Source organism: Enhydra lutris, unplaced genomic scaffold (genome assembly GCF_002288905.1).
Source record: "Enhydra lutris kenyoni isolate GAN:26980312 unplaced genomic scaffold, ASM228890v2 scaffoldscaffold32, whole genome shotgun sequence".
Classification (NCBI taxonomy): Eukaryota; Metazoa; Chordata; class Mammalia; order Carnivora; family Mustelidae; genus Enhydra; species Enhydra lutris.
In genome coordinates, this window is record NW_019154116.1 from 1,797,584 (window position 1) to 1,824,112 (window position 26,529).

Below are 26,529 nucleotides of genomic sequence, written 5' to 3' on the forward strand. Positions count from 1 at the left end.
GACAAATAAATCTCTTCGGGATGATTTTTTTTTTCCAAACTGATGTCTGTTTACTGGACACTGGCATGGGAAGTGTAGGGCACATTTATTTTGTGAAGATAAAGAAAAACTCAGGGCCCACTTGACGCCCAGCCTCTGTAAGAAAGATCTGAATGCAGTTTTCCCAGACCCGACCGCAGGCGGGCAGGAGGGCGCGTGGGCTCCCGCCCTGGCCGCACCGCCGGCGCCCGCAGGTGCCGCGGCCCCGCTCCCGCCCGCTGCCAACTCTGCCCCGGGCTTGGAGGGTGGGTGCCGGCGGCGACCCCGCGGCCCGGCTCAGCCCTTCCTCCGCCACCCCACCCCGCCCTCTCCGTAGCCTCGCGTCAGACAAAGGTGGACGAAGGTCTTTTCAAGTTTCAAAGGCAGTTGCTGGGCAGCTTTGCAGAAACAGTAACTCTTTTATTGGGAACAAATGTTGACATTCGACGGGCGCGGGAGGCCGCGGCCCCGGCGCCCCCCCCCCCATGAAAGCGCGGGGTCCGATCCCGCAGCCCCGCCGCAGCGCGGGCCGCAGAGCCGGGGACCCGCGGGCCGAGCCACGCACGCCGAGGGACGCGAGCGCCCGGCCCGCAGCCCCGCGCCCGGCTCGCCAGCGCCCCGCGCGCTCCGCCGCCCGCTCCGGGAGCTGCAGTGGCCTCGCCCCGCGGCGACAGTTCGGAGGACCTGGACTTTAAAGCAAACAGAAAAAGCGGACCCGCACCAGCGTCCTTCCCCAGCGAAGACTCTCTCTCTTCCTCTTCTCTCTCCCTCCCTCCCTCTTTCTCTCTCTCCCCCTCCAGGCTCCTTCCCTCCCCGCACCCCCCCTTCTTCCTCCTTCATCTTTCCTAATGATCTTCGCGGGAGCAGAGCTCATAAATCACTCCGCATTTCTCTTTAAAATAGATCCGTCTCAACTCCTGCAGGTTTTATGTTCTTAGCGCGCATTCAAAACCCAGTTCTCCAGAATGAAATTCAGGGCAGGAGGCAGGGCGAGTAAATTCTGGAAATCTTTGATAATTTGTTGGGCATACAAACATCAAAGAAGACTCCTTAGCCTGAGCTAATCTCCCGCGCTGCTCGGAGCTTGCAGGCACCGAAAGGTGCGGCTGTGCGGCTGTCCGGCTGTCCGGCCGTCCGGCTGTCCGGGGAACCGCCTCGCGGGCCGGGCGGGTGTGGGCGTGCGCGCGCTGGGGACGGATCACATGTCCAGGTAAAACAATCTTCTGTTCCAAAGGGAGGCAGCTTTTATCCAGGCTTCAATTTCTGCACATATGCACAAAGATCAGTTTTTGTCTGGGTTTCCGCTCCCGCTCTGTCCTCTGAGGGACCCGGCCTGAACTGTTGCACGCTGATTAGGCCGTGTGCTCCTGAAGTGCTTAATCTGTTAGAGATCATCCACTTCCGTCGGTTGCAGGGGAGGCTTCCGAAAACTCGAATTATATTGTTACATGTAACAAGACATTGCTGCCCTGTGCCCTGTAGTCCCTGCTGACTTGGGAAATAGGGCTAATGTTAACAAAAGCAAACTACTTCATCCCTTTGTACTGCGCTTGGAAATGCTATCTGGAGGGGAAACGTTACTGTCTCCGTGGAAATTCTATGAAGGTTTCGCGTCCGAAACAAAAACGAGCCATGGAGCTCACAGCTCACTTTTCCATTTGCAGACCTCACATTCGCTTTCTTCCAGAATCGCTGCCGCAGACCGCCGCGGTTTCCCGTGTGAACGGTCTTCACCCTCGCCCAGGAAGAGCTCAGCTCCAAAAGTCTCCCCGTCCCTCACTTGGGGAGGCAGGAAGGAGAAAACAAAATAAAACAGAATTGCCCTGTACCCCGCCGGTTGGCTTTACGTCCAGCCTCCAAATGCCTATATGCCCAAACCAACAAAATGCTTGAGAAGTAGCAGAAAACCAAAACCAGGATCTACTCCTTCTCTCAGGAGACAAGACACAACCGCCCCTCCCCACTGGCCTGGTCCCTCCCCACTGGACTGCCCCGGCCCGGTTAACAGCCCCCTGGCTTTGCCTCAAGTACCTAAGATTACTTTCAAATACCCTTTCTAACAAGACCCCAGCAAGAGGCCACTAATTTCGACAGCACAGAAAGCCACTGGAGAGAGATCCGTTTGTCAATATCAACTGGTCCAGCAATTTCACATCCTCAGACGCGTCGCCCGATCGGAGCTGGCAGGTGTGTAGACAAGATTTTATAAATTGTTCAATATCAGCCCATAATGAACCCCAACTGACCATTCCAAAGCAGCTAAAAGCATCCGGGACGTCCCCCGCTGGGATCCAGTAATGTGCTCTTGCAGCAGCATTATTAATCACGGAATAAAACAGATGAACCTCTTGAAAAGTAAGTGTATGATTGATTAAAGGGCAATCTAAGAAGCTATTATTCTTGTTTTATAACCGTAAGTTATATTCACTCAATTTATCTTTGGAAAGGAAATAAATGATTGTTCATTTCTTCTCTGAAATCATATTATATGGATATCCATATAATTTTGCTGAAAATTAAAATGACAGGTTTGCTGCTTTTATGATACTCATCAAAGGGAATACGCTACTTGCCTACAAATTCCAGACTTGTCCTGTAATTAGGTACGAAGCAGCACTATAACCAGGCCATACTCGAAGGTTGTTTAAACTTTTCTTTTCCCCCAGGGTAAGGGTAAAAGTCACCAAAGGGAAAATAAATCTCTCCTCCCAGATTTTCACCTTGTGTTCAATGTGAAATATATGCAAGGGAGAGTCAAGGCCCTTAAATCGGAATAATCTTTGCCAATGCAGATAATTCAGGCTTTAAAATAAACAATTACTCCCACCAGTAATTTATGGTGGGTCAGAGGTGCGACTCCCTACCACCCGTGCTATCACAGTCCTCCAGCTTACATGATCTAGAAGGTTCAAAAAGCCAGCATAGAAATAAAATATAAAATGACCATAACACATGAGGATGTTTAAGCTTGAAAATGCGTGAGGATGTTAAGTTTAAAAAAAATTGACATGAACAAGTGATTTGCCTATTCAGAGCACAAAAATCTTAATTTTCTTACAATACCTGCACATACAAATAATCTCAAACTGGGTGTTATGGCCCTACTATGTATTTCTCTTCCATCTGCCTTTCTCCTTTTTTTAATGAGCAGGAGAAGGGAGAGATTATTTTACACATTTTCATTAAAAAGCCTGAGGTCAGATCACCTCGGGGGGAGGGGCTGCCATTAACTGGGGCTCCACACCCAAATCACTCTCCTAGGAAAAACGAGCCCCAGACACCATATTGTCATAGACTAGTCTGTTTTTATTTACAATTTAAGATATAAATTAGTAAAGAATTCTTGTTAAACAACCAACAAAGATTGTATAACCAGCAATGTTCAAATAAAAACCGGGCAGAATTTATTTACAAAAAGTTTAGATTCCATTGCAATACAACTTGCATAAATTACTAGAAGCTTTATATCCTTATAAAAATAAATATCAAATTTGTTTTCACTTCTTAAGTACTCAAGTTCTTCAATCACATTTTATTTCTACTGTGTACATCTTTTACAAATAAATTTTACAGTAAATCCTATCACACCTATAGAATATATACCGTGGCAATGAAGTGATCAATTCAAGATATCCTGAGAAAAAAGATTGTTTTCAAAAGTCACACGTACATTGGGGAAGCTATACTATGCCAACAAATTCACGGTTATGTCCAACAAGAGTCTGTTCCGTTAGAGTCTGTGGGTCCTTCTCCTTTATGGTGGCACGAGATGCGGTCCGGGCTCAGAGATGTGTTTTTATATCGTATATTTATGAACGTGGGGAGAGAGAATGGCCTGCTGACTTTTTTTTTTCCAAAGCAATTGTGACACCTACCTGTGGACCAAGGAAAAAACCAAATCATCCCAAATCCTTCAGCTGCACACCAACTCATTGCATTATAAAAACGAGTCAATCTGAAATGATGTCGCCTCTTCCCCAACATCTTCAAGATCTGTGATTAGTAATTTTGCCTAGTTGTAAAGTAGGGATTTTTTGAGATATTGCTGTAAGCCCGGCGAACGGCGGGGTCCTATCTAGTCCATCTGGACACGGGGGCAGGCCTGATAAACGGCTAGTGCTTCTTCCGGCTCTCTTCGGTTTACTCTGCAAACGTCACCTCTAAAGGGTCCTGACGCCCCAGGCTTCAGCAGCACTAGCTCGTCAAAGCCGGTGTCTATGACAAGTCTAGTGTAGTAAAAAATGGTTCCAAACTGCATACAAATACCCATATTTTAATGATCTATTTTTCAAAGAGAAAACAACAGCAGTGGTACAATATAGGCGTTCCCAATAAAGGGGTGACTCTTCGTAGCAGAGCTTGAGTGGAAAAAGAGGGACTCGAATAACACAGAACAGCTCCTTTCCCACTTAAAGGGAAATTTTAAAAAGACGGAAAAACATGGCAAAGCTCTGTCATCGGACTCCATGACAAGAAGCAAGAAACAGACATTAAGCAGGTTTACAGGGCAAAGCTGTAAGCGCCCCCCGCGTGCCCACTTACTTGCATGCTGCCCACGGGCCTTCTATAGGTAGGGCTGGACGCCCCCACCAACCACGGTGCAGCCCTCACTGGCATCTGTCAGGGGAGGGGGCAGTTAGTCAGAACCTGACCCCGGAGCCATCTGTCTCCCAGACAGCTGCGCACCCACCAGCCCGCGCGCCCACGCACGCTCGCTCCCTGAACGCACAAATCAGTCTAGGGAAACTGTCTGAGCGGCCACTGTCTGAGACAGATTTGGGACACATTTCCTGTTCTCATTTTCTTTTCTTGCCTCCTGGAGCTCCTGCAGGTCTTAGGAACTCCAGCCTGAACCAGGAGCGAGGCAGGGGAGGAGACAGGGAGAGGGCCTGGGGAGCCGCAAAGACTCTGGTCTTGGATTTGGAGGAATGAGCGCCTCTCAGAGTTACTGGGACGTTTTGTTTCCTTCCGACCAAAAGCAGGAGAGAAGAGTCGGCTGAGACTCTCCTAACAGAACACACCAAAGCTTCAGCTCTATCAACTGGGAGACATGCTGTAATCTGCATTTCTTGACAAGTTGTTTTTTTTTTTTTTTTTTTTTTTTGCGGAAACAGATCAATCATACTACTACTAATCATAATGATAATAGCAAGTTAAATAAAAATGCAAGTATGGAAGGGCTAAGCCTTACTGCAAGGCCAGGGTAGCTGGTGCCCTCTCCTCCCCTTTTCCATGCCACCGCCCCCTTCACTTCCCCTAACTTCTGGTCGGAGGGGCGCACTCTAGCTTCTCCCTTCTCTCCTATAGCAACAAAGGCTCCCCGTGCCAGCCCCAAGGATCTCCCTGGTCCCTGACCCAGGCTCTCTCGGGCCCCGCTGGCCCTCCCTCCCCGGAGGCCCCGAGGGCCGCGGGCCGCCTACCTTTCTTGGGCTCGTAGCCGCCGCCCGGGGGCCGGTAGTGGGGCTCCAGCGGGTGCGCGCCCGCCTTGCCCGCGTCGCTGGCCGCCTTGGGCGCGGAGTGCAGCGCCTCTCCCGGGGCCGCGGCCGCCGAGTTGTACCGCAGGAGCCCCTGGCCCTGCAGCGCGGCGTTCAAGTTCCCGTAGTTTGTGTAGTTGCCGTAGAAGGGCGACGTGTAGTAGAGGTGGCGGCCGAGCAGCGGCGAGGCGGGGTAGGGTGAGCCGCCCGGCGGCGCCCCGGAGGAGGCGGGCGCGGCGGCCGCAGGCAACCCCGGCGGCGCGCAGCCCGGGCCCAGGCTTGGCTGCTTGAGGTCCGACGTGGCGATCTCGGCCAGAGACCACAGCTTGGGCTTGCTGGCGGGCTGCGGCGCGCCCGGCGACGTCCGGCTGCCCAGGGGCATCTTGCCGCCGCCGCCACCGCGGGGCGCGGCCTCGGGCGGGGGGCTCAGCAGCGGCGCCTCCACGCCAGTGAGCGGCGACGAGGTCACGGGCTTGGGTGGCGCCAGGTCCCGCTCGCCCTCCTCGTCGTCCTCATCGTCGTCGTCCAGGTCGTCGTACTTATCCTTGCACTCGGACCCCGACTCGCACAGGGGGTCCACGGCCCGACAAGGCAGCTTTTCCCCATCCGACTCGGCTGAGCACGAGTGATCCGTGAGCGAGTCGACGTGCAGGCTGATCCCTGCAGGGGCGCGGGCAGGGCTGTGGGACTCGGTGACCGCCCAGGCCCCGGGGGGGGGGGGGGGGGGGGGGCTCGCCCCACGTGATCTCCCACCCCGACCCCAGCCTGGCACGTCCTAGGGGGAGCAGAGCCTCCCCAGGAAATGCCCCGGGACTAGATGGGCCCCACGCGCATCTGGGTGGTGGTGGGGGCATCCTCCCCGACCTCGACTCTGCCCCGGTCTGGGAAGAAAGCTCCCCCTGACCTCGCGCCCCCGCGGCCCTGCTCACCTTCATCCTCCGCTGATGTCTCCGTGCCCTCCTGCGCCTTGTCTGGACTCTCCCCCTTGCTCCTCGCAGCGTCACCCTCGTCCTCATCCTCATCCTCGCTTTTGTTTCTCGGGGCCCATGTCATCTTGTTCTCCTTCTTGAGGCGGCGGCGCGCGTTGGCGAACCAGGTGGACACCTGCGTGAGCGTCATCTTGGTGATGATGGCCAGCATGATCTTCTCGCCCTTGGTGGGGTATGGGTTCTTGCGGTGCTCGTTGAGCCAGGCCTTGAGCGTGGCCGTGGCGTCCCGCGTGGCGTTCTTGCGGTAGGCTGGGTCGTTGAGCTGGTACGGGTAGGCCGCGCTGCCATACGGGTGGTAGCTGATGGCGCCTGTCATCCCGGTCGTGTGGGCGTCATACGGTGCGCCCTGGAACCAACAAGAGTCTGGTGAGTGGGGTGTGCGGGGCCCTGGCCCTCCTCAGCCCAAAGGTGACCCCTCCGCCCTCCCGATGCCGCCTTGCCCAGGGTGAGTCCTGCGCTGGAGCCTTATTTCCCGCGGCAAATGAGCAGAAAAAAACCGCAGCGGGTAAAGTACGACAAGCTGCTGATCAGGAAAACGCTGCAGTTCCAATCTCGAGTTTTTGAACTATTGCACTTTCCTAAAATGACATCTCTTCCTCCCAAATGTCCCTGAGCTGCGGGCGCAGATGTACGCAAACAGCGCGCTCACAGACCCACAGGTACTTTCTTGATATCTAAATTTCTCTGGCTGGCTCCCCCTACTCCCCCTTCCCCGCCCTTATATGGTTAAAAAGCCACTCCGAGCCCCCGCTCCGCCATTCACCGCTCTAAAGCTCCGCAAATCCAATTTGCAACTCAGAAGCCAGTCACCGTTTCGAATTCTTCAAATACGCGGCAATTAGCATTTTAATTCAGCCTTTAACGTTTAAATTCGAGACATTTGCAGCCTCCGCGGAGGCCCCAGCTCCGCTGTCCCTGCCTCGGAATTCCACCGAGGGCGGGCAGTGGCGACAACCACCCCCCCACCCCCTAACGGCCTCCATCGCCCGAAACGGGCGTCACAGCCACCCGGGCCGGGCCCAGCTGCGGAACCCGAGGCGAGCGGGCCGACGCCAGGTCGCGGAAGCAGGGGCGGCTCTCCGTACGCCCGGGACCGAAGCGGCAACCAGGGCTGCCGCACGCCCGCCGACACGTTTCTCGAAGGGCGGTCTATGGGACAGATTAAGGCCGAGATCGCGGCGCGCCTGGCGGGGCCTCCGAGCTGCCGCCGGGTACTCCGCTCCCTCCCCCAACCCGGTGACCCCCAAGCCCCGCGAGTGACCCCGAAGCGCCCGGCAGTCGTCCCGGAGGCCCCAGGGGCGCCGAGCCCCACTTCGCTCCCCGAGCCGAGAGAAGCGAGTCCCCGGCCCGCTCTGCACCCTTCGCCGGGCTCCGGCGCGCGAACGAAGGGCAACCCGGCACAGATCCCCGACCCTGGCGGGCTCGCACTTTTCAGGCTCTTTGGGAACATCACCACGAGAGCCAAGGGGAAGCGGCGCGGGGCTCCGGTCTGGGGGACGTCGCCAGCGGGCCGCGCCGCCTCTCACTCCGGCCTCCCGTCCCGCCCGCCGCGCGGCCGCCCGAGTCCGAGCCTCCGGAGCCACCGCCCGCGGCACTTTCCCCGCGCCCTCGCGCCCCGATCGCGGCCCCGGCGCCCGGGCGTCCCGCGTCCTCTCCCGCCCGGCCGCGCGCGGTTACCATGTAGGACGGGAAGCCGGCGGCGGCGGCGGCGGCGTCGGCCGAGTACTGCAGCGGGCTGCCGAAGCCGGTGGCCGCCTGCGCCGTGAAGGCCGCGGAGCCCGGGTACGGGCTGAACGCCGAGCCCGACGCCGAGCGAGCCAGCTCCTCGCTGCGCGGCGCCGCCAGCGCCGACGCGCCGTACGCCGGGCACGAGTAGAGCGCCAGCGAGCCGGGCGCCTGGTACAGGTAGCCCTGCGGGTAGGACATGGTGGGCGCGGGGCAGTGGGCCCGCGTCACGCCGAGCAGCGGGCGAGGCGCGCGGCGCCCTCCATCCACGCCCGGCCGGGGCGCGGCGCGGCGGCGGGCGCGGGGGCCCCGGGCCGAGGCAGGCCGGCCGGCGCACTAGCCCGGGGCCCGCGGGCCGGGGGAGCGGCGGGGCGGCGGGGGCGGCGGCGCGGCGGCGGCGGCGGCGGCGGCGCGGAGCCGATGGGCGCAGCCGCGCGCCAGGCCGGCGGTCGGGGTTTGGGGGAGTCTGGAGTCGGGAGTGAGGAGTTGAGGAAGGAGCGCTCGAGTTTCCGAGGGACATTGGAACGCGAAGCTGTCCGTCACGCGCTCATCTGCATATTCGGGCGCCCGCCCCCTCCCCTGCTCCGCCCGCTCCGCCCGCTCCCGCTGCCGGGCCGCGGCCGGGGGAGGGGCGGGGAGGGGAGGAGAGGGCGGAGGAGGAGGAGGCGGGAGGGCGGGGGAGAAGGAGGGAGGGACGCGCAGGCTTTTGTGGTGCAGTCGCCTCCCGCGCAGCCCCAGCCCGCGGCCCGCGGCCCCGCTGCCTGGCCGGACCGAACGGCTCGCCCCGGCGCGCACCCTCCCCGCACGTACTCCCGGCGCCCCCTGCCAGCCCGCCGGCCGGCGACCCCATCTCTCGCGGGCCACCTCCCCCTCGCCGCCCAGTCCCCTTCCTCATCTCACCCCCAACCCCTGAAGCCACTGCGCCCCCCCGCCCGCCCCGGGTCGGCCCGCAAGGACTAGGCAGAGGCCGCCCGAAATCGGGCCTGTCTGGCCCACTTGGGGGACGAACGATCCACGTTCCCTCGGCGCCACGAAGAGGCCCGCCCAGGTGACTGCGCGCGTGACCCAGGCTCCGGGCCGGGAGATGGGGGCGAAGGGAGGGCGGGATGGGAGCGCCCGCGGCCCAGGTCCTGGGAGGGGGGGCGTGCGCGGGTCTCTCTTCCACCTTCCTGTGTGGACTCTTCTCTCTCCGGTGTGAGGCTCCCCGTGGCCTCGAGCCTGGTTGCTTGCCCCGCGCGGCCCGGCGCGTCCCTGCGGGACCCGGATCCGGGTCCGTCACTGGAACTGCCAGGAGGGCCCAGAGGTGAGCTTTGTGCCCGAAGTCCGTAGTGGAGACCCGGATCTCTGAGTGGCAGGACTTCGCGCATTGGGAATGTTGTGACACACGCCGCCAGTATTTCTCCCTTGAAGACGCCACCCCCGAAAGGTTTTATTTGGTTTTATTTTAATAAGTTGACGCCTCTTTCGGACAAGTGTTGTAAAGCATTGTCACCGGACAGCCCGCCTCTGGCAGGACGCGAAGCCTCGCGGTCACTCGGGAAGGAAGGAGAAAGAGACCGGCTGCGGCTCGGGCGCCGTCCGCAGCGCAGGTGGCTCAGGTAACGCGGCTCCCGAGGTGCCTCTCGGGTCAGAGGCAAGAGGCTTAGTGACCCCAGCCCCAGAATACCCTCCATTTCTCAAGCCCTCTCCATCCCTGCGCACTGGCCCCGGAAGACGTGGGTGCCTGGTTACGAGGGAGGGTGGTCGCCGATGGGGGGCGCTCAGGAGGTCCACGGCCTGCAGGCTTGTGCAGTCTGGGCGCGGCCGCGGCCCAACAGGTGCCTTTTTCTCCGAGGCCCCTTCGGGTGGATTACCTGGAAGGTGAAATTGCTGCGGGGGGAGCCCAGGCCTGCAGCACTCTGTCCCCGAGGCCTCCCCGCACCCTACCGCGCCAGCCCTGTTAGGGACTTCTTTTGAGGTCCGGATGGCCCGCTGGCCAGGCCAGGCTGGGAGCTGGGGATCCAGAAGCTCCAGCCCAGGCCTGTTTACAAGCAGAACCTTCAAGACACAGTGCAACTGTGTTTGTCTTTCTCTAGGTCCTAGGGAACCGGTTGCAAACCAAGGTTTTGGGTTTGGGAAGAACCCATCCTCCTTGGCCTGCATGGGGGCCTATGACTCCTAGTTGGTTCCCATTAGGACCAGCCCCCACCCGTCTTCCCACCCCTCCTCCCCAGTGTTCCCTCCTTCCTAAAAACCAGTCTCTGTACCCTCTACACTTCAACGTCCACAGCACCCCCAAACAGATCACTTCCCCCACACTGGCCCACTGGGAGGACCTAGCCCAGCAGGTCCAACCAGGCTGCCACCCCAGTCCAGCTGTCCCAAGTCAGTGCAGGGCAGACACTCTACACCGAACACTGTAGAGTCAAAAAGGAAAGAGAAAAGTGTGTGTGTTGGGGGGGGGGGGTACTCCAGCAGTGCCCTGGAGCATGGCACCTACAGGATCCATGATATTTCCGGTCTTCCCGGGAAAGGATTGGGCCAGGTGGAGGCCTCAAATGAGAGTCACACACGTTGAATGACAAACAAACATAAACAGCGTAGATCAGATCTCGGGCCTTTGGGTTCGCTTCCAATTAGATAGTTTAAGTGAAAAAAATCAGGTCTAATTTTTATCTCCAAGGGTGATTGGCCTGCAGTATTTCCATTTCTAAAGGCCAGTTCCTGCTGTGTTTCATTAGCATTTGGGGCTGGCCCCATTCCCCTCTCTCTCTCCTCCCCCACCCCTTGGGCCTGATCTCTGCCAGGGGCAGAAAAGAAAACATTGAATTATTACAAAAACATCCCCAGTTTGGAGCAGGAGCGTATGCTCCGGATACACTCGATTTTGACATCAATTAAGTATATAAGCAGACAAGCTCATGTGGCGTTGGAGGGGCCGGTCGCCCTGGGTGCCTGGGCACACGCATGGTCTCTTCCCCTCTTTAGCTTCTGCTGCTGAGTCTAAAGACAGCCTCTTCCTCGAGTGTATTTTCTCCCAGCAATTACACTCCTCCACTGAAATCTAAATTTTCCATACTGTTGCCTGCTACTAATAAAAACCGTCTACCTTGCGCTATTAAACAGTCGAATCGCACTACATGCGGTTTTTATTGGTAGTGACTGTAGCAGATTAAAATGCCTACGCAGAGACATTAAAACTTACGCTCTGCATTGTTATTGGAATATATAAACTCCGTTTCACTTTAAAGCGCCCTGATTTTTTAAAATCACTTTTCCTTTTCTTAGATTCAAGTTGGCTTGGCCTTCTTCTGAAATCGGTCAGTGGGAAGGACAGGCTGCAAGCGTGGAGGCCCGACGCGGTGGCTCGCACGCGGCCGCCTGCGAGGGTGGCCTGGCTTCCTGGAGCTCCGTCTCCCGTGACCGCGGAGAGCGCAGGCCGCGCGGGGAGAGAGCCGCAGCGACGCGCGCCCCACCGCCGCCTCCCTGGGACTGCGGCCCGGGACGCCCAGCCCCCGCGCGGAGTGCCCAGGCGAGCCGTTCCGCCCGGACCTCGGCTGCGCCCTTGGCCGCCCTGGCTCTCGCTGTCCGTCCGAGCTCCGGCTCGGCGGAGAGCGGGCGGGCGCGCAGGAAAACCCGAGAGCTGCTGTGAAATCGCTACCGCTTTGTGACGGTTACAGGGGCGACGCTCAGTTCCAGGCTGACCCTGCATCTCCCCCTCTTCCCGTGCGTGCCTTTGTGACCATAAGCGAACACTGCCGCATGTTTTGTTTCTTGTCGTCACAGTGGCCCACGCATTCAGAACCAGTCGGTGTGGACATGCCCCTTTCGACGAGCCGGGGCTGCCCGCGAGGCCGAGCGCGGAGAGATGCCCGGAACGCGGGCTCGGGCCCGAGGTGCTCTCTCCGGGAAGCTGGCTGCACCGGCCACGGCGCCTCCCAGACACGGTCCGTCCTGGGCTCTCGAGCGCGGGGGAGGTCAGGGAACGACGCGGGCTCAAGAGTCGTGCAGGCGGGCGGCGAGGGGGCGCTGTGGCCCGCGGCTGCGGCCTCGTCCCTGCAGCGGTGGCCCCGGTGCAGTCCCTGGCCACTGACGGGCGGTGGGCGCCCTAGCCCCTGACCGACCTATCTCTTCCCACTTTGGTTTAATTTGGGGAACAAGGAAAATTATGCCGGGACACTTTAATAAAACCAGAGGCACGCAGGAGCTTCTCATTCTGTCTCATTACTCTGGCAACAGCAGAGTTCCTAAGAGTTTGGTGGGAAAAGAGCCACCGTTTTGGAATGCGCAATTTTTTATTGGGGGGGGTCAATTAAGATTAAATATACACATTTTACATGAGTGCCCCTTAATGCAGCAACTTTTACAATGTAAGTAGTTTTGTGGAACAGAACACCCTCCCCTCGGATTCCTAATCAAAGATCCCTCTGGTCCCAGTGCTTCCTCGGTCCTGGAGGGGGGCAGCAAGGAGTAAAGGTCCTGAATTTGGGTTCTGCGATCTCCTTTGCTTCTTCCCTCCCAGTTGTTTGCAAACCCAAACATGCCCCTGTAGACTATACCAAGTGCAATTCAAAATCAAACGTAAATCTCTCTCGGGCGGGGTCGACGACCCTCTCCCTGTGCTTCCCGCATCTGAGTGGATTTCAGAGGCGACCGTGGTCTGAGGTTCTCCAACACGTTTCTGAGGCTGAGACGGGTCCCTGGAAAGCAAGCGCACTGGAGAATCCCTAGCAGGCGGACAGGCCCCCTCCACCCTGGCCTGGAGCTGCCTGGAGCCTGGCGGGAGAAGACCCGAGGTGGCCTCTCTGGAGGCCAGCGCGCAGCCCCTGGGGTCCGGAGCCCAGGACTAAGGGCATCTTCTCTTTCTAAGAACCGCATTTTTGGTGACCTGGCTCTTCCCATGTCGCTGACTCTTGAGCTCTTAGTGACTGTCTCTTCGTTGATGCCTAGTCCCACCAGGTTTCCTTCCGCGGGCAGCAAAGTGTCCGTCCTCTCCACGGCGCCCCGCCTCCGACGTGCTTCGCCAGCGTCTCTCCCCATTTCTCTGCACCTTGCAGACCCGGCATCTGTCCAGTCCCCTCACGCCCACCTCACTCTTCTCCCGCCCCTCCTGGTCCTGGGGAGCAGCCCCTCGCCCCCCCGGGGGGGGGGAGGAGGGGGGCAGAGGGGAGGGAGGGAGGAGGGGGCGGCCCGGGAGCCCAGCGCGCAGCGAGGAAGGAGAGGGGAGGACGCGCAGGACTGCGCGGGCCTGAGCTCCCTTCCGGAGACCCGTTTGGGGAGCAGCCTCGGTCGGCCACCGCCAACTGCTGGAAAGAGAAAGTTAAGTCCGCCTTTGCGCCTCCGCACCCCCGCCGCGCTAGCAAGCAGACCCCGACCCCCGCACCCAGACGCGGACCAGACACGGACACACGCAGGCGCACACTCGCGCTTCCCGAGGGGCCCGCGCCGCCCCGCGCCGCTGCTCTGCGCGAGTGGAAACACACGAGCAGTTGCTGGGTTATTTTGTTGTGCTTTTGGTTTTGGTTTTAGCTTGCTTGCTTGTGTTGCTGCAACAAAATAGTATTTGGAAGGATTTAGCTCGCTCCTCCTCCCCCTGCCAGAGCTGCTCCCTGGCTTGGGGGCCCCGGTAGCAGCAGAGCGACCTCCACAGAGTCCACGGCGGCGGGGGCGGCAGGGAGCCCGCGAGGTAGGACTCCTCGCTGGCTGCTCGAAAGGGTACACTGGCAGGACGGAAGGGAGATTTTTCGGCCCCTCACTCTTCTGACAAGTACTCTTAACCGACAAGAGAAGCTCTGGAGAGCGTTTGTCTGGGGCCGTGTTGCAGACCTTTTGACTGCTCTTACTTGGGTGCGTGCACCCCGGAAGGACGCGAACAGACCGCTAATCCGGGGGGCACATGGCAGGCGCACAGGCCTGCCTTTCCCCTACCAAACAGCCCCGAAGGCCTTGACACACCTGGGGTTGCTTAGGTAGGGAAGGGAGGAGGGGTTTGTTTTGCTTTGTTTTCCCTTTTTAAGAACCAGAGAGAAGGCATAAGCTCCAATTTGACGAATTGTATTAAAAGGAAACCCAAAAACAACTTCAGCTGGACAGTGTGCACACGGCTGGCACTCAAGGGGAGAGGACGTCGGAAGCACTTGCAGACGTGACAGACACTGCTGTACAGAATCGGGAAGAATTCTGACAGTCCATGGGTGAAAACAAGCCGTTCGGTGGAAAATGGGCCAGAGATTTCAACAGACTCTGCACAGAGAAGATCCAAAAAAGGGCAAAGATGCCCCCATTGCCTAGAGATGAGGGAATCAGACAGTGGAGCACGTGTGACTGTCCCTCCACTGGGTGACACAGAACAGGCCCAGGGGTGCAGACAGGGCACCCTCCCTCTTCGCCCTGCTGGTTTATGCCGCTGCGGAGAAGCTAGGGAGATGTTCCGCAGCACCTGGGAGAACAGGAGATGCCCACACCCCTCTTACCTCCAACCCTCTGCTTCCTGGTCCACCGCAGAGGGAATATCCAGGAGGCTGGCCCAGCACAGCCCGGCAGCGTTGTTTGCGAAGCACAAGACTGGAAACTCCGACTACAATCAGTACAGGCCTGGATAGACTTAGTGGCATGGATCGTGGACTAGAGCAGTCCCCAGAGGTGAACGTGAGTCAAGGTAGCTCTCCTTGTATCAACGCGCATAAGTCTTGGAAGTGATTAAAAAGAAGAAGGAAGCAGGCAAGAGGACGCTGAGGGAGGGCATCGCAGCGAGCATACTCAGTGCGATTTACAGGGAGGACTGGGCTCCAACCAGGGCATTTGCAGCAGCAGCAGCAGCAGCAGTGGTGGGCGGTGGGGAAGGAAGGTCTCCACCCCACCGCAGGGCACTCCGAGTACCTTTGAAGAGGGACCGTGGGACTGGGAGGTGGGCCACGGCCCTACTAGTGTTGTTTTATTTCTGAAAAATACATCCGTTGTATATGTCACAGAATGTGAATGATTGCTCACTTGGAATGATGGTTACATGCAATTATACTACTCTGTACATTTTTATTGTGTGCAGATATTTTGTTTTGAGAACTGAAACAAAAATAAGAATTAACCATTTTAAAAGGTGTTATAGCACGGAAGTATAATTTGCTAATTTAGTCATTTATTTTTAAAAAATTCTTAAAAAGTTTGCATCCTTCATGTCTTTCTTCCTATCTCCATTTCCCTACCCTTCAGAAAAAAATTTAAAGACCCCAGAACAATGTGTTGGGTTTGCAGTTTGGACCTTTAAGTGGATTGTCCCCTGGGTGTATGTCTTTTTGCAGTTATCCGGAGCATGGCAGGAGGCAGGCTTCTTGGGCAGCAAGGTCCCCAGGAGCCCTGTGCCTTCCATCTGGGACCTACAGAACCGCTACCTCACTCATAGGAGGTGGGGCGCAGCCCCTGGCTCCACTCTTGGCCATGAGCATGGTGCCCAGACCTCTCCTGAAGGAAAGGACAGCACCCACAGCAGCCTGACCACCCACACAGGACAGTACCCACACAGGACAGCACCCACAGCAGCCTCACCACCCTCTGGCCACCTGGATGCCTGTCCACAGAGCCACGCCTTTACACTCGGGAATCCTGCATCTTCTCTTGATGTCACAGCGAACATATTTTAGAAATTCAAATCAAGATTAGTGAGAGGGCTGGGGGGGCAGGAAGTTGGCGGAGGTCAGGGTGGAGCTTAGCCAGGAAAAGAGGAGAGAGTCACTGCCCAGGGCCAGGGTGGCCTTCTCGGGCAGGCTGTGGCTCGTCATGTACCTCCTCACTCCAGAAGGAAAGCTCCTGCCTTTCTGGCCCTCAGCTCTTTCTAGAAAGGACTCCCTCTTGCCACGGCAGCCAGAGGGATCTGGTTCTTCAAATACGAGCCTGCTTAGAGCCCTTGCTCAGTGGGAGAGGCTGTGATGCCAGGTCCTTTGGCCTGGCCTGATCAGTGATTACAGGGGTCTGCATATGTTTATTCTGTTCCTCAGCCTGTTCTGAGCCAGGCCAGGAGGAGGGCATTGTTTCCTGGGAACCACCTAGCTTCCAAAAGCCCTTTGGAACTTTCTCCTGCGCACGCAGTAGGCCGGCGGCCCCCTTGCTCTCTGTTCCGGGCACACTCCCTCCCACTGCTTCACCCCGTAGGTCAGTCTCCTCCTCGTGGTCCTCGTTCACCCCTTCTCCTTGGGAACTGCCAGTGTTCCAGTATGTTGGCTCTCTGACCTCATTCCCCCACCTCCATTCCAAGCCTGGGAAAGTCATGAGCAGGAAACCGGTCTTGATGAAGTGGATGTGTGAATGGCTCACTCCTGGTTATTCAGTTTTACTTCTAAGGGGCACAGCTGGGAGTTGAGGAAGGTCAACAGAAAACTGCGCTGCCCTGGCTTACATTTCACCGCTGCTCCCCTCTTGGAGATCCCCCTGCACCAGCATGGTGGGCACAGGCAACGAGGGGGGTTGGATGTCTCCTCGGAAGCCCTTGCTCTCTGAGAGAAGACATCATCAGTTTTGGATGTTAAAGTGGAGGACCTCATAGATACTCACATTTAAAAAAGCGTTGAGTTTCACAGAAATTCCTGAGTTAACAATCAGCCCCAAACCTCGTCTTCCTTGAGGAAAGTGGGCATGTGTTTTTAGTTTTGCATCGCAAAGGATCCATGCCTGGCCCGTAGCAGGTGGTCACGATGGCCAGCTGGACCACTGAACGATGCACGTTGACCCTGGGAAGAAGAACCTGAACATAAGCAGACTCAACGTTGGTGATACTTTTATGTAAAATATTGAGTGGGTAGGAGTTACCGTATTTAAACAAATAATTTGATCCCAGCAAGACTTTTGTAGGTACAGGCAAACTAATTCTAAAATGTATTTTTAAAGACATGGTCGTTAGTAGAGCTAACATGATTTTCACAAAGAATAAAGTGGGAAGAAGCAGTCCAACTGATTTCAAGACCCTGCATGGCTACGGGGCCAAAAGCGTGACTGTGGGCGGAGGGATGGACACGCAGATCTCGGGAGCGGAGCGAGGAGCCGCTGACAGTGCTGTACAAACATGCCTGACCTGTTTTGATGAAAATGCAAAATAATTCAATGGAGAAAAGTTAGTCTTTCCAACAAGTGGTATGGGAGTAATTGTATGTCCCTAGCAAAACATCACAGAAAACATGCCGGCCCAACCCTCGCACCATGCACAATAATGAACTAGAAATGGATGGCTGACTTAAATGTAATTGTCACACGTTTAGAAAAACATTGAAGAAAATCTTCAAGATCTAGGGCCAGGCAAGGGACTTTTAGACCAGACACCAAAAGCAGATCCACAGAAGGAAAATTTGATTAATCTGATAACCAAATTTGAACTTTTTGTTCTGTGAAAGATTCATTCATTCATTCATTCATTCCCTTATTTTTTGTGAGAGGTACTTTTTAAAAGAATGCAAAGATGAGATGCAGGCTGAGGGAAATCTTTGCAAACCATACATGCAACAGAGGACTAGTATCTACAATATATAAAGAATACTCAAAAAAAAGACAGACAGACAGAGAAAGAAAGGCAAGCAATGACAGAAGACAATCAATTAGAATTTCGAAAAAACACACAAAAAGACATTTCACCAAAGAGGTTACAAATGACGCATAAGCCTGAGAAAAGATGTTCATCGTCACCAGCCATCAAGGAAATGCAAACGGAAACCACAGTGGGGGTACAGGCACCCAGCAGAATGGCGAAAATAAGTAAACAAGTGACAGCCTCAACTGCTGGTGACCATGTGGAGAAGCTGGATCGTTCAGACGTTGCTGGTGGGAATAGAAAATGGTACATTCACTCTGGAGAACAGTTTGACAGTTTCTTATAAAACGAGACTTGAAACTAAAATCCAGCAATTGCATTCTTGGGCATTGGTCCCAAGGAAACAGAAACTTAGGTTCACACAGAGCTCTGCACACAGGTGCTCATAGCAGCCTTATTTGTAACAGAAACTGGAGAAAGCCCAGATGTCCTTCTGTGGCCGGATGGCTGAGGGACTGCACAACAACGCACACAGTGAGCTGCAGACCCACAGGGCGACCTGGGTGCATCTGCAGAGAATTAGGCAGAGGGACCAAAGCCAATCCCAAAGCCTATTTACTGCATGATACATAGATTTTAAACTTAAGATAAAAATGTATGGGACATTTCTCAATTAGAAGATCTTGGAAGTGGGCATCTGTATGGTGGCCACCAGCACTTGGGGACAAGGTTGGGGGAGCAGGTGTGTTTATAAAAGCAAGAGGGAGGCACCCTTGGAGTGAAGGGAGTGTTCAGACCTGGACGCATGCATTTCAGAGACCATAAGGGACACATAGCTGTGTCCCCCGAAGAAGCTGTGAGGTCAGTATTGTGCTCTGTCCCTTCTGTGCACAGTGAGGACCGGCGGTAAGACCATACCCTTCTGAGGTTCTGGGGACACAGAGCCAGGAGCCGCGTCAGGGTCTGCGCTCGGAGGAGCTGCAGACGTGCTCGGCACACACTGTGATGCTGGTAACGGTCAGGAGGGCACGTTTCAGCATTGTTCTTTCACTTTAAGGGAAGGCTAGTGGGGAGGATTCGCAACATTACCAGAGGGTAAAAATTGGTCCTATCAACAACTACAAAATTTGGCAGGATTTCTGTTCATTTGTTTTTTTGTTTTTGTTTCTAATTTTTTTAAAATGCGATTATTGTGTACAGAAAGATTTGTAAGGATAGAAACAGAATTCTAAGTAGTTATTTATGAAGACTGAATTCTGCAGTGCAAATAGGGGAAAATTTACATTTTGTCACTTATGTATTTTTTTGCCTTTTCATATGTATTTGGTAGTTTTAAAGTTACATATGAAAATGATGAATCGAGGATGTACTAAAAGGAACAAGAAGAAGGGCCAGGCTCTGTGTTTGTCGTCTTGTGAAATCTCTGACTTTTCCAGATTTTTATGCGACTGAGAAACATATTACGGTCAACTTTTGTGTACAGATTATGAAGTAAGGTAGATAATCAATTATATCTCAGATAAGCACACACGTATTTCTAATTTATATTTAGCATCAAAATATTTTTATTTCTATCTCATCCCATATATTGAAAGTCTTGTTTCCTTCAGCATAGTATGTTTATTTGATTTATCTTAAAATATACCTAAAAGTTTCAGAGTTGTATCAACGTTACTGATTACAACAAATTCACTGAGTCGTTTTTTTTCCTTGCAGATGTTTTCGTATCTGGAAGATACCACATTCAGGTTGCAGAAAGCACAATGTTCAAAATTACTTAAAAATATTGTATTATCCTGTCAACTTTATAGACAGATTTATGTATTTCTCTCTGTGTTAATTTCAGAGCTTCTCCCATTTTGGACTGGGTTCCATTTTTGCAAAGTAACTGATGTGGTTCGAACCTTGTGAACACTGCACTCAGCATGGTCTTGACCTTCCCTTATCCTTTACTTGTCCCAGCCTCCATTTGTCTGTCCTCATTAGCTGCTCACCCGTCTTCCGCGATCGTTTTTGCTAACGTAAGCAAAGAGATGCCTGGGTTCATGAGAATACGTAAATCCTTTCCCTTTCTTTCTTAGAGACAAGACAGCCTACCGCATCTACGCTTCTAGGCCCCGCTACTTTTCTGAACCATCAATCAAGGAAGGCCCTGCTGATTATCTTATTGAGATTTTCCGCACTTTTTCTGAAGTATCTACCTAGCGTCATTTCGGGAAGGCGTGGTGGCTGTTCTACCAGGCCCCTAGGAAAGACGTTTGTGCCGCTCAAAGCTTTTGCTTTTAGAAATGGTGCTGCGTGGGCAACTGTCCACAAAGGCACTCGCGTGTCCGTGAAGGCAGAGAGTCGGGAGAGAGTCCGAGACGCGGGGGGACCCGGTCACAGGGTGAAAGAGGAGATTGTCCAGGGATGGAAACTGACTGTCCCCTTACGTCTCTCAACAGCGTGCAGGCGGCTGGACCGCTTCACACTCCTGCCAACGCTTGGCGTGGTCCCTTGATTTCCACTCAGCCACCACGGTGGTTGTGAAATGCAGCCCGACTGCGCTCCCCGAGACGCTGTCTCCGTCCGTCTGCCGTGGATCACCGCGGCGTCTTGGGAGCACAGAGGCAGGAGTCCTCCAGTCTCCAGGGAAGCCGCTCCCCAAGAGGTCCAGGGTAAATGCCCTGCACATACGGGGTTCATCCCAGAATTTAGGATGGACTCAACTCGGGAAGGTCAATGTACTTCATTATATTAACAGAACGAAAGAGCAAAGTTCTATCAGTAGAGGGGCAGGAAAAAACTGTGGCAAAATCTCCAACCCCTTTCCTAAGAGCACTCAGAAGACGGCGGGAGAAGTGCAGTCTCTCAACCGCGCGCACCGCAGCTGACTCCACTGTGAGTCGTGAAGGGGGGAGCTTTTCGACATGGGAACAGGATAAGGATTTCCGTCTGGGCCCGGCATCCCACAGGAGGTCTGAGCTGGTGTAATAAGAATCAGTAAGTCAACAAACAAGCAAACAAAGACACGAGACAAAATTTGGAAAGGTTTCTAGGCAGCATGATCGTGAAAGACAAAATATTTATTAAAACCAGTATGTGAACTTAGGGAGGTCGCAGGATACAAAATCTGTATTAAAATAATCGATTACATCTCTTTTTCTAACTTTGATTTTTTTCATCGTGGTAAGTGTACCCTTTACTTCTCCTTGTCTATGCCCCCTCCCCACCCCCTTGGGGCCCGTCAGGGTGTTCTCTGCGGTCGAGAGTCGCTTTCTTGGTGTCTCTCTGTCTCTTTCCATTTTGCCTTTAGTTGTTTGTTTCATTTCTTAAATTCCACATATGAACGAGATCATACAGTATTTGTCTTTGACTTATTTCACTTAGCACTGTACTCTCTAGCTCCGTCCGTGCTGCTGCAAATGGTACGATTTCATTATTTTTGTGGCTGAATACCATTCCGCTGTGTAACAATGTAACAATGTAACAATGCTTCATCCCCTCATCTATCCATGCAGCTTGGGCTGCTTCCCCACCTCGACTCATGTGGGTAATGCTGCTATGAACATAGCAGTGCGTCTATCCCTTTGAATTAGTATTTTTATATTTTGGGGGTGAATACCCAGCAGTATGATTCCCGGTCATAGGGTAGTTCTATTTTTAGTTCTTTGAGGAAACTTCCGACTATTTTCCACAGTGTCTGCGACAGTGTACAGTCCCACCAGCCATGCACGAAGGTTCCCTTTTCTCTGCATCCTTGCCAACACCTGTTGTTTTTTGTGGCTTTTTAAAATTTTTATTTTAAAATAATCTCTATACCCGATGGTGAGGCTTGAACTCACAACCCCAAGATCAGGAGTCACGTGATCTACCACCTGAGCCCCCCAGGCGTCCCAGTGTGGTTTTATTTCCGCCGTCCTGACAGGAGTGAGGTGGGATCTCATGGTGGCTTTGATTTGCGTTGTCCTGCTGATGAGTGACGTTGAACTTCTTTCCGGGTGTCTGATGGTCATTGGGATGTCTTCTTTGGAGAAATGTCTGTGCCTGCCGTCTGTCTAGTTTTTAGTTGAATGATTTGTTTTCAGGGTATTGGATTGTACCGATTCTTCATATATTTTGGATACTAACCCTTTCTGGGATATGTCATTTGCCAGCACCTTCTCCCATTCCGTAGGCTGCCTTTTAGTTTTGTTGGTAATTTTCCTTGCTGTGCAGAAGCTTCTCATTTTGGTGTAGTTCGAGCCGTTTGTTTTTGCTTTTCATTTACCTTGCCTCAGAGACAGATCTAGGAAAGTGTTGCTACGGCTGATGTCAGAGAGATCAGTGCCTGTGCTCCCTTCAAGGATTTTTGTGGATTCAGGTCTTACATTTAGGTCTTTCCTCCATTTGGAGTTTATTTTGGTGGGTGGTGCAAGGAAGCGGTCCTGTTTCACTCTTCTGCATTTGGCTGTCTGGTTGCCCAGCATCGTTTGTCGCACAGACTGGTTTGCCGTCAGATACTCTCTCCTGCTCTGTGCAAGATTAATTGACCATATAGTTGTGGGTCCATTTCTGGGTTTTCTGTTCAATTCCATTGATTTTATGTCTATTTTTATGTCAGAACAATACTGTTTTAATTACTACAACTTTGTAATATAGCTTGAAATCTGGAATTGCGGTATCTTCAGTTTTATTTTTCTTTTCTAATTGCTTTGGATATTTGAGGTCTTTTGTGGCTCCATAAAATTTTAGGATTGTTTGTTCTAGTTTGGTGTAAAAAACAAAAACAAAACCAAAAAAACTTGGTGTTTTGATAAGGATTGCTTTAAATCTGTAGATTGCTTTGGTTAGTATAGATATTTTTTTTTTAAAGATTTTATTTATTTATCTGACAGACAGAGATCACAAGTAGGCAGAGAGGCAGGCAGAGAGAGATGGAGAAGCAGGATCCCCGCTGAGCAGAGAGCCTGATGCGGGGCTCAGTCCCAGAACCCTGGGACCATGACCTGAGCCGAAGGCAGAGGCTTTAACCCACTGAGCCACCCAGGCGCCCCTAGTATAGATATTTTAATAAACAATCAATTATATTTCTACAGTGTAGCAAGAAATTATAGAGAACTTATTTTTTAAAGACTTATTTATTTATTTTAGATGGGTGTCATGGAGGGGCAAGGGGAGAGGGAGAGAAGCAGACTCCCTGCTGAGTGCAAAGCCCGACATGGGGCTCGATCTCATGACCCTGAGATCATGACCTGAGCTGAAGTGAAAGAGTTGGACAGTCCACAGGCTGTGCCACCCAGGCGCCCCAGGAAATTTAACCTTTAACAATTTTTTAACAAATAAGAATTTAAGTTTAAACAAATAGAAATCAGTTAAATCGGATGTATTACACACAAACTCTACATGAAACACTACAAAATACTGTTGAGAAGAAGTGACGGGGATGTTGGTACAACGAGGATAGCCCAGTCCTGGCTGCAAGCTCCGTGCTGTTAAGATGCTCCCTGTCCCAGGACTGACGTGTGCGTTCAGCACAACACCAGTCCGGGTGTCGGTGGGATTTTTTGTTTGTTTTTGTTTTGTTTTGTTTGTAGAAATGGATAGATCAAGTCTAGAGTTTACATGGGATTACAGAGAACGAGATCAATCTAAGTTTTGAAGAGGAACCAACCTGGCGATCTTACGCTCCTTGACTTCCAGCGTTGCTCTAAAATCATAGCAACTAGGGCAGCTCAACACTGGTGAAAAGATAGATCCACGGATCCGCAGAACAGAATGGGAAGTCCCAGCACAGAGCTACAAATACGGGGTCGCTTCGTCTTCACATGACTGCCCCGGCACAAGAACGGATCAATGTCCACATGAAAACAAAGTAATGATGTCTCCTACCTCACATCATATACCAAGCTATTTTGAAATGAGAAAGCTAAACCATCTGGAAAAAAAACCTATGAGTAAATCTTTACAATTTGGGGTATGCAACTATTCCTCTGATAGGATACACACAAGAATGTCCTTTAAGGAGAAAAGGGATTTATTGGACTTGAAGTTGTCTGTAGGTGACAGAGACGATACCATGTAAGGGCGGCGATCCGCAGTGCATAATTATGATGTAGATTGTATTGTACATAGTATATAACTTGTGATATAGGATACATTGTTTATAGTGTATAATTTGACAAAAATTATGCATATATATGTGAACCCATCACACATCTGGATAAGAAGAGGAAGAGTCTGATAAGAAGTGGGTACGAGTCTCGAGTGGACACTGGCCAAGAGAAGATAGATAACGGCCAGTGAGCCTTTCTTACAGCATCTGCTGCACGAGCAACACGAACTTAAAGCATTAGGATCAGGCTAATGTGAAAGGACTGACGATAGCAGGTGTTACCAACGATGAGGAACCACCGAGTCTTAACTACCATTGGTGGAAGTGTAAAACCGCTCGAGCATTTTGGAAAACTACCGGCAGTCCCTGTAACGTTCAACACATGCTTACCGCTTGTCTAAGAAATGCCGCTCAGGTACTCGCCCACGAGAACACGCGCCCGGCAAGCGCTCTGACCCCGACGGTGGTGGTGGTGTTTCTCATGCCAGCCCCAACCTGGAAAGAACCCAAGCACTTGTCGGTACGTAGAGGAGTTCGCTCCTGGTCTGTTTACGAACGCTGCCCGCGCCGGTACAAAGGCACGAACTACCACGTACAGCACCGGTGAATCTCAAATGCGTTATGCTGGCACAAGAGATGGATAAAAAGAAGGCAGAGCGTATGACCGAGTTGATGTGGCGTTCTAGAACGCACCGGCTAATGTTAGTGAGGAGCAGGAGAAGACGCCTGGGACAAAGGTGTGGGGGGCCAGCCCGGGACACGGGGGCACTTGACTTTATATGCTGATGGCGGTCATGATCACACGGATACACACGTTCATGAAAACCACTGAATTTTACACTTAACCTCTGATCTTTTTATCATGTGCAGCGTCTCAATTAATAAACAATACATCTCATAGTTGACTAAAATTATAAAGTAATGTTCAAAATAGTCCAAAAGAGTACATATTCATATCAGTCTGTGTGTTTAGCAAACCCCCATCGACCCACAAGATCCCCAACATTTCTGTCTTTGTCTGTCGGACTGGACAGACGTTTTACTTGAGTGCAAACTCCCCATCCCGTGTTACATCTGAGGCCGCCCATCGTCGTCGCGCCTCCTGCACAGTCATCTCTGCTCCTGTGAGTCGTCTGCTCAGGTCCTTTGCTTTTTCGTCTATCTGATGGTTGATCTTTCTGTTATTAGTAAGTGATCTTTATAATTTATGGTATTAAGCCTTATACATGCATGTAAGTTGAGGTTATTTTACTAAGTTTTTGGTCTTTAAGTCAATTTAAAGTATTTTTTAACTTTAAAAAGTCATTTTTTTTTAGAGACTTTATTTACTTATTTGACAGAGAGAGATCACAAGTAGGCAGAGAGGCAGGCAGAGAGAGAGGGGGAAGCAGGCTCCACGCTGAGCAGAGAGCCCGATGCGGGGCTCGATCCCAGGACCCTGAGACCATGACCTGAGCCAAAGGCAGAGGCTTAACCCACTGAGCCACCCAGGTGCCCCGCAAATAACTCCTTGGTTTTTAATAGTATAATCTGTTAGTGTTTTATAAGCCCTGACTTTTTGGTTAAGAGAAGATATTTTTTAAAGAACCTAGAAAACAAAATATGCGTTTCTTATAGCAATAGGACTTACAAAACAACATTTTCTATTCACTTGGAATTGTTTTTTAATGGTGAGGTCCATTTGCTCCTATATATATAACTTTTCCAGGCCTTGAGCTCTTTTCTTCTGCAAGTCGCTTGCTCGAGACACCTGCCCCCGTGTCTTCATGGAATTTGAGGGTCTTACCTAGTCTGCCTTCTTTTCTGCTTCTGTTTTCACTTCTGTCAGAGTTTATACATCCTCATATTTTGAAAACTCAAATATTCCTACAACTACCCCCTCTCCACTCCTCCCCACTTCCCACCAAGAGATACGATTTTTTAAAAGATTTTATTTATTTATTTGAGAGAGAGAGAGAGAGAGCACAAGCAGGGGAAACGGCAGGCAGAGGGAGAGGCTCAGGTGAGACCCCTCGAAGGACAGAGGCCACGCACTTCCAGGGCACTTCCAAAGCGGACATCGCAGCGACGGTGGGGGAGGGCTGTGGTCCTGGCATGGATTCGGGGTAAGAAAGGCCCTGGACGTGAGGGCCGCCAGCAGAAGCAGAGGCCGGAATGGGCGCGCGGGGTGCTCTCCGGAAAGCTGTCTCTCCCGAAGGAAGGAGGACGGAGACTGTTTGGAAATGAGCACAGAGGACGTAGCCATCAAGGCAGGAGGGGGAAGGCAAGCAGAAGACCAAGTAGCTGGCAGGGAACGTGGGGTCGGATGAAGGCCCCGTCTTCCCCAGGAGAGGAGAGAAAGCTCTGGGTTCACTGGGCTCACCCCGGAAAGGGCACGTCAGAGCGGACAGCCTGGCAGGACTGTGGTGGGCAGCAAGTGCACGGTGACAGGAAACACGGAGACGTCGACTCGGGGGTTTCAGAGGAAAGGGAACATCTCTCTGCTTGTTCACTTCTGGGAAAGGGGCTGGGAGACCGTGCGCCGTGGGCAGGGCTGGGGCTGGCCGGCCACACCGCGCAGGTGATTTCGCTTGCCGCCACCACCCTGGGGACGCCCCGCCCGTCTCCTGTGTCGTCCTCGCTACCTGACGGGAGCAGCCAGCGGCCTGGGCACCCTCGGTCCTCATGATGGAAGTTGTGAGAGAATCTGACAATGTTTTTTACTTGGCCTCACGCTTCTGCCAAATCACGTGTTCCTCGAATATAGCGGCAAATAGTTTC

General features: G+C 53.2%; 1 protein-coding gene across 1 annotated transcript; it reads right to left on the reverse strand.

The window, feature by feature from the left end:
• Positions 1-4,582: 4,582 nt before the first annotated feature.
• Positions 4,583-8,407, reverse strand: LOC111153465 (iroquois homeobox 2). Its single transcript, XM_022512490.1, has 4 exons — positions 8,159-8,407; positions 6,422-6,827; positions 5,439-6,152; positions 4,583-4,635 (listed from the first exon to the last, which is right to left on the reverse strand). The coding sequence occupies exons 1-4, from the start codon at positions 8,405-8,407 to the stop codon at positions 4,583-4,585; spliced, it is 1,422 nt and encodes a 473-aa protein (XP_022368198.1).
• Between the last annotated feature and the right edge of the window lie 18,122 nt (positions 8,408-26,529).

Excerpts from the sequence above, each read along its gene's own strand:
- LOC111153465 (XM_022512490.1), bottom strand. The coding sequence starts at position 8,407 with ATGTCCTACCCGCAGGGCTACCTGTACCAGGCGCCCGGCTCGCTGGCG. Across the intron at positions 6,153-6,421 it reads GACATCAGCGGAGGATGAAG|GGATCAGCCTGCACGTCGAC; the intron begins GTGAGCAGGGCC and ends GCGCCCCTGCAG. Across the intron at positions 4,636-5,438 it reads CGGCTACGAGCCCAAGAAAG|ATGCCAGTGAGGGCTGCACC; the intron begins GTAGGCGGCCCG and ends CTCCCCTGACAG.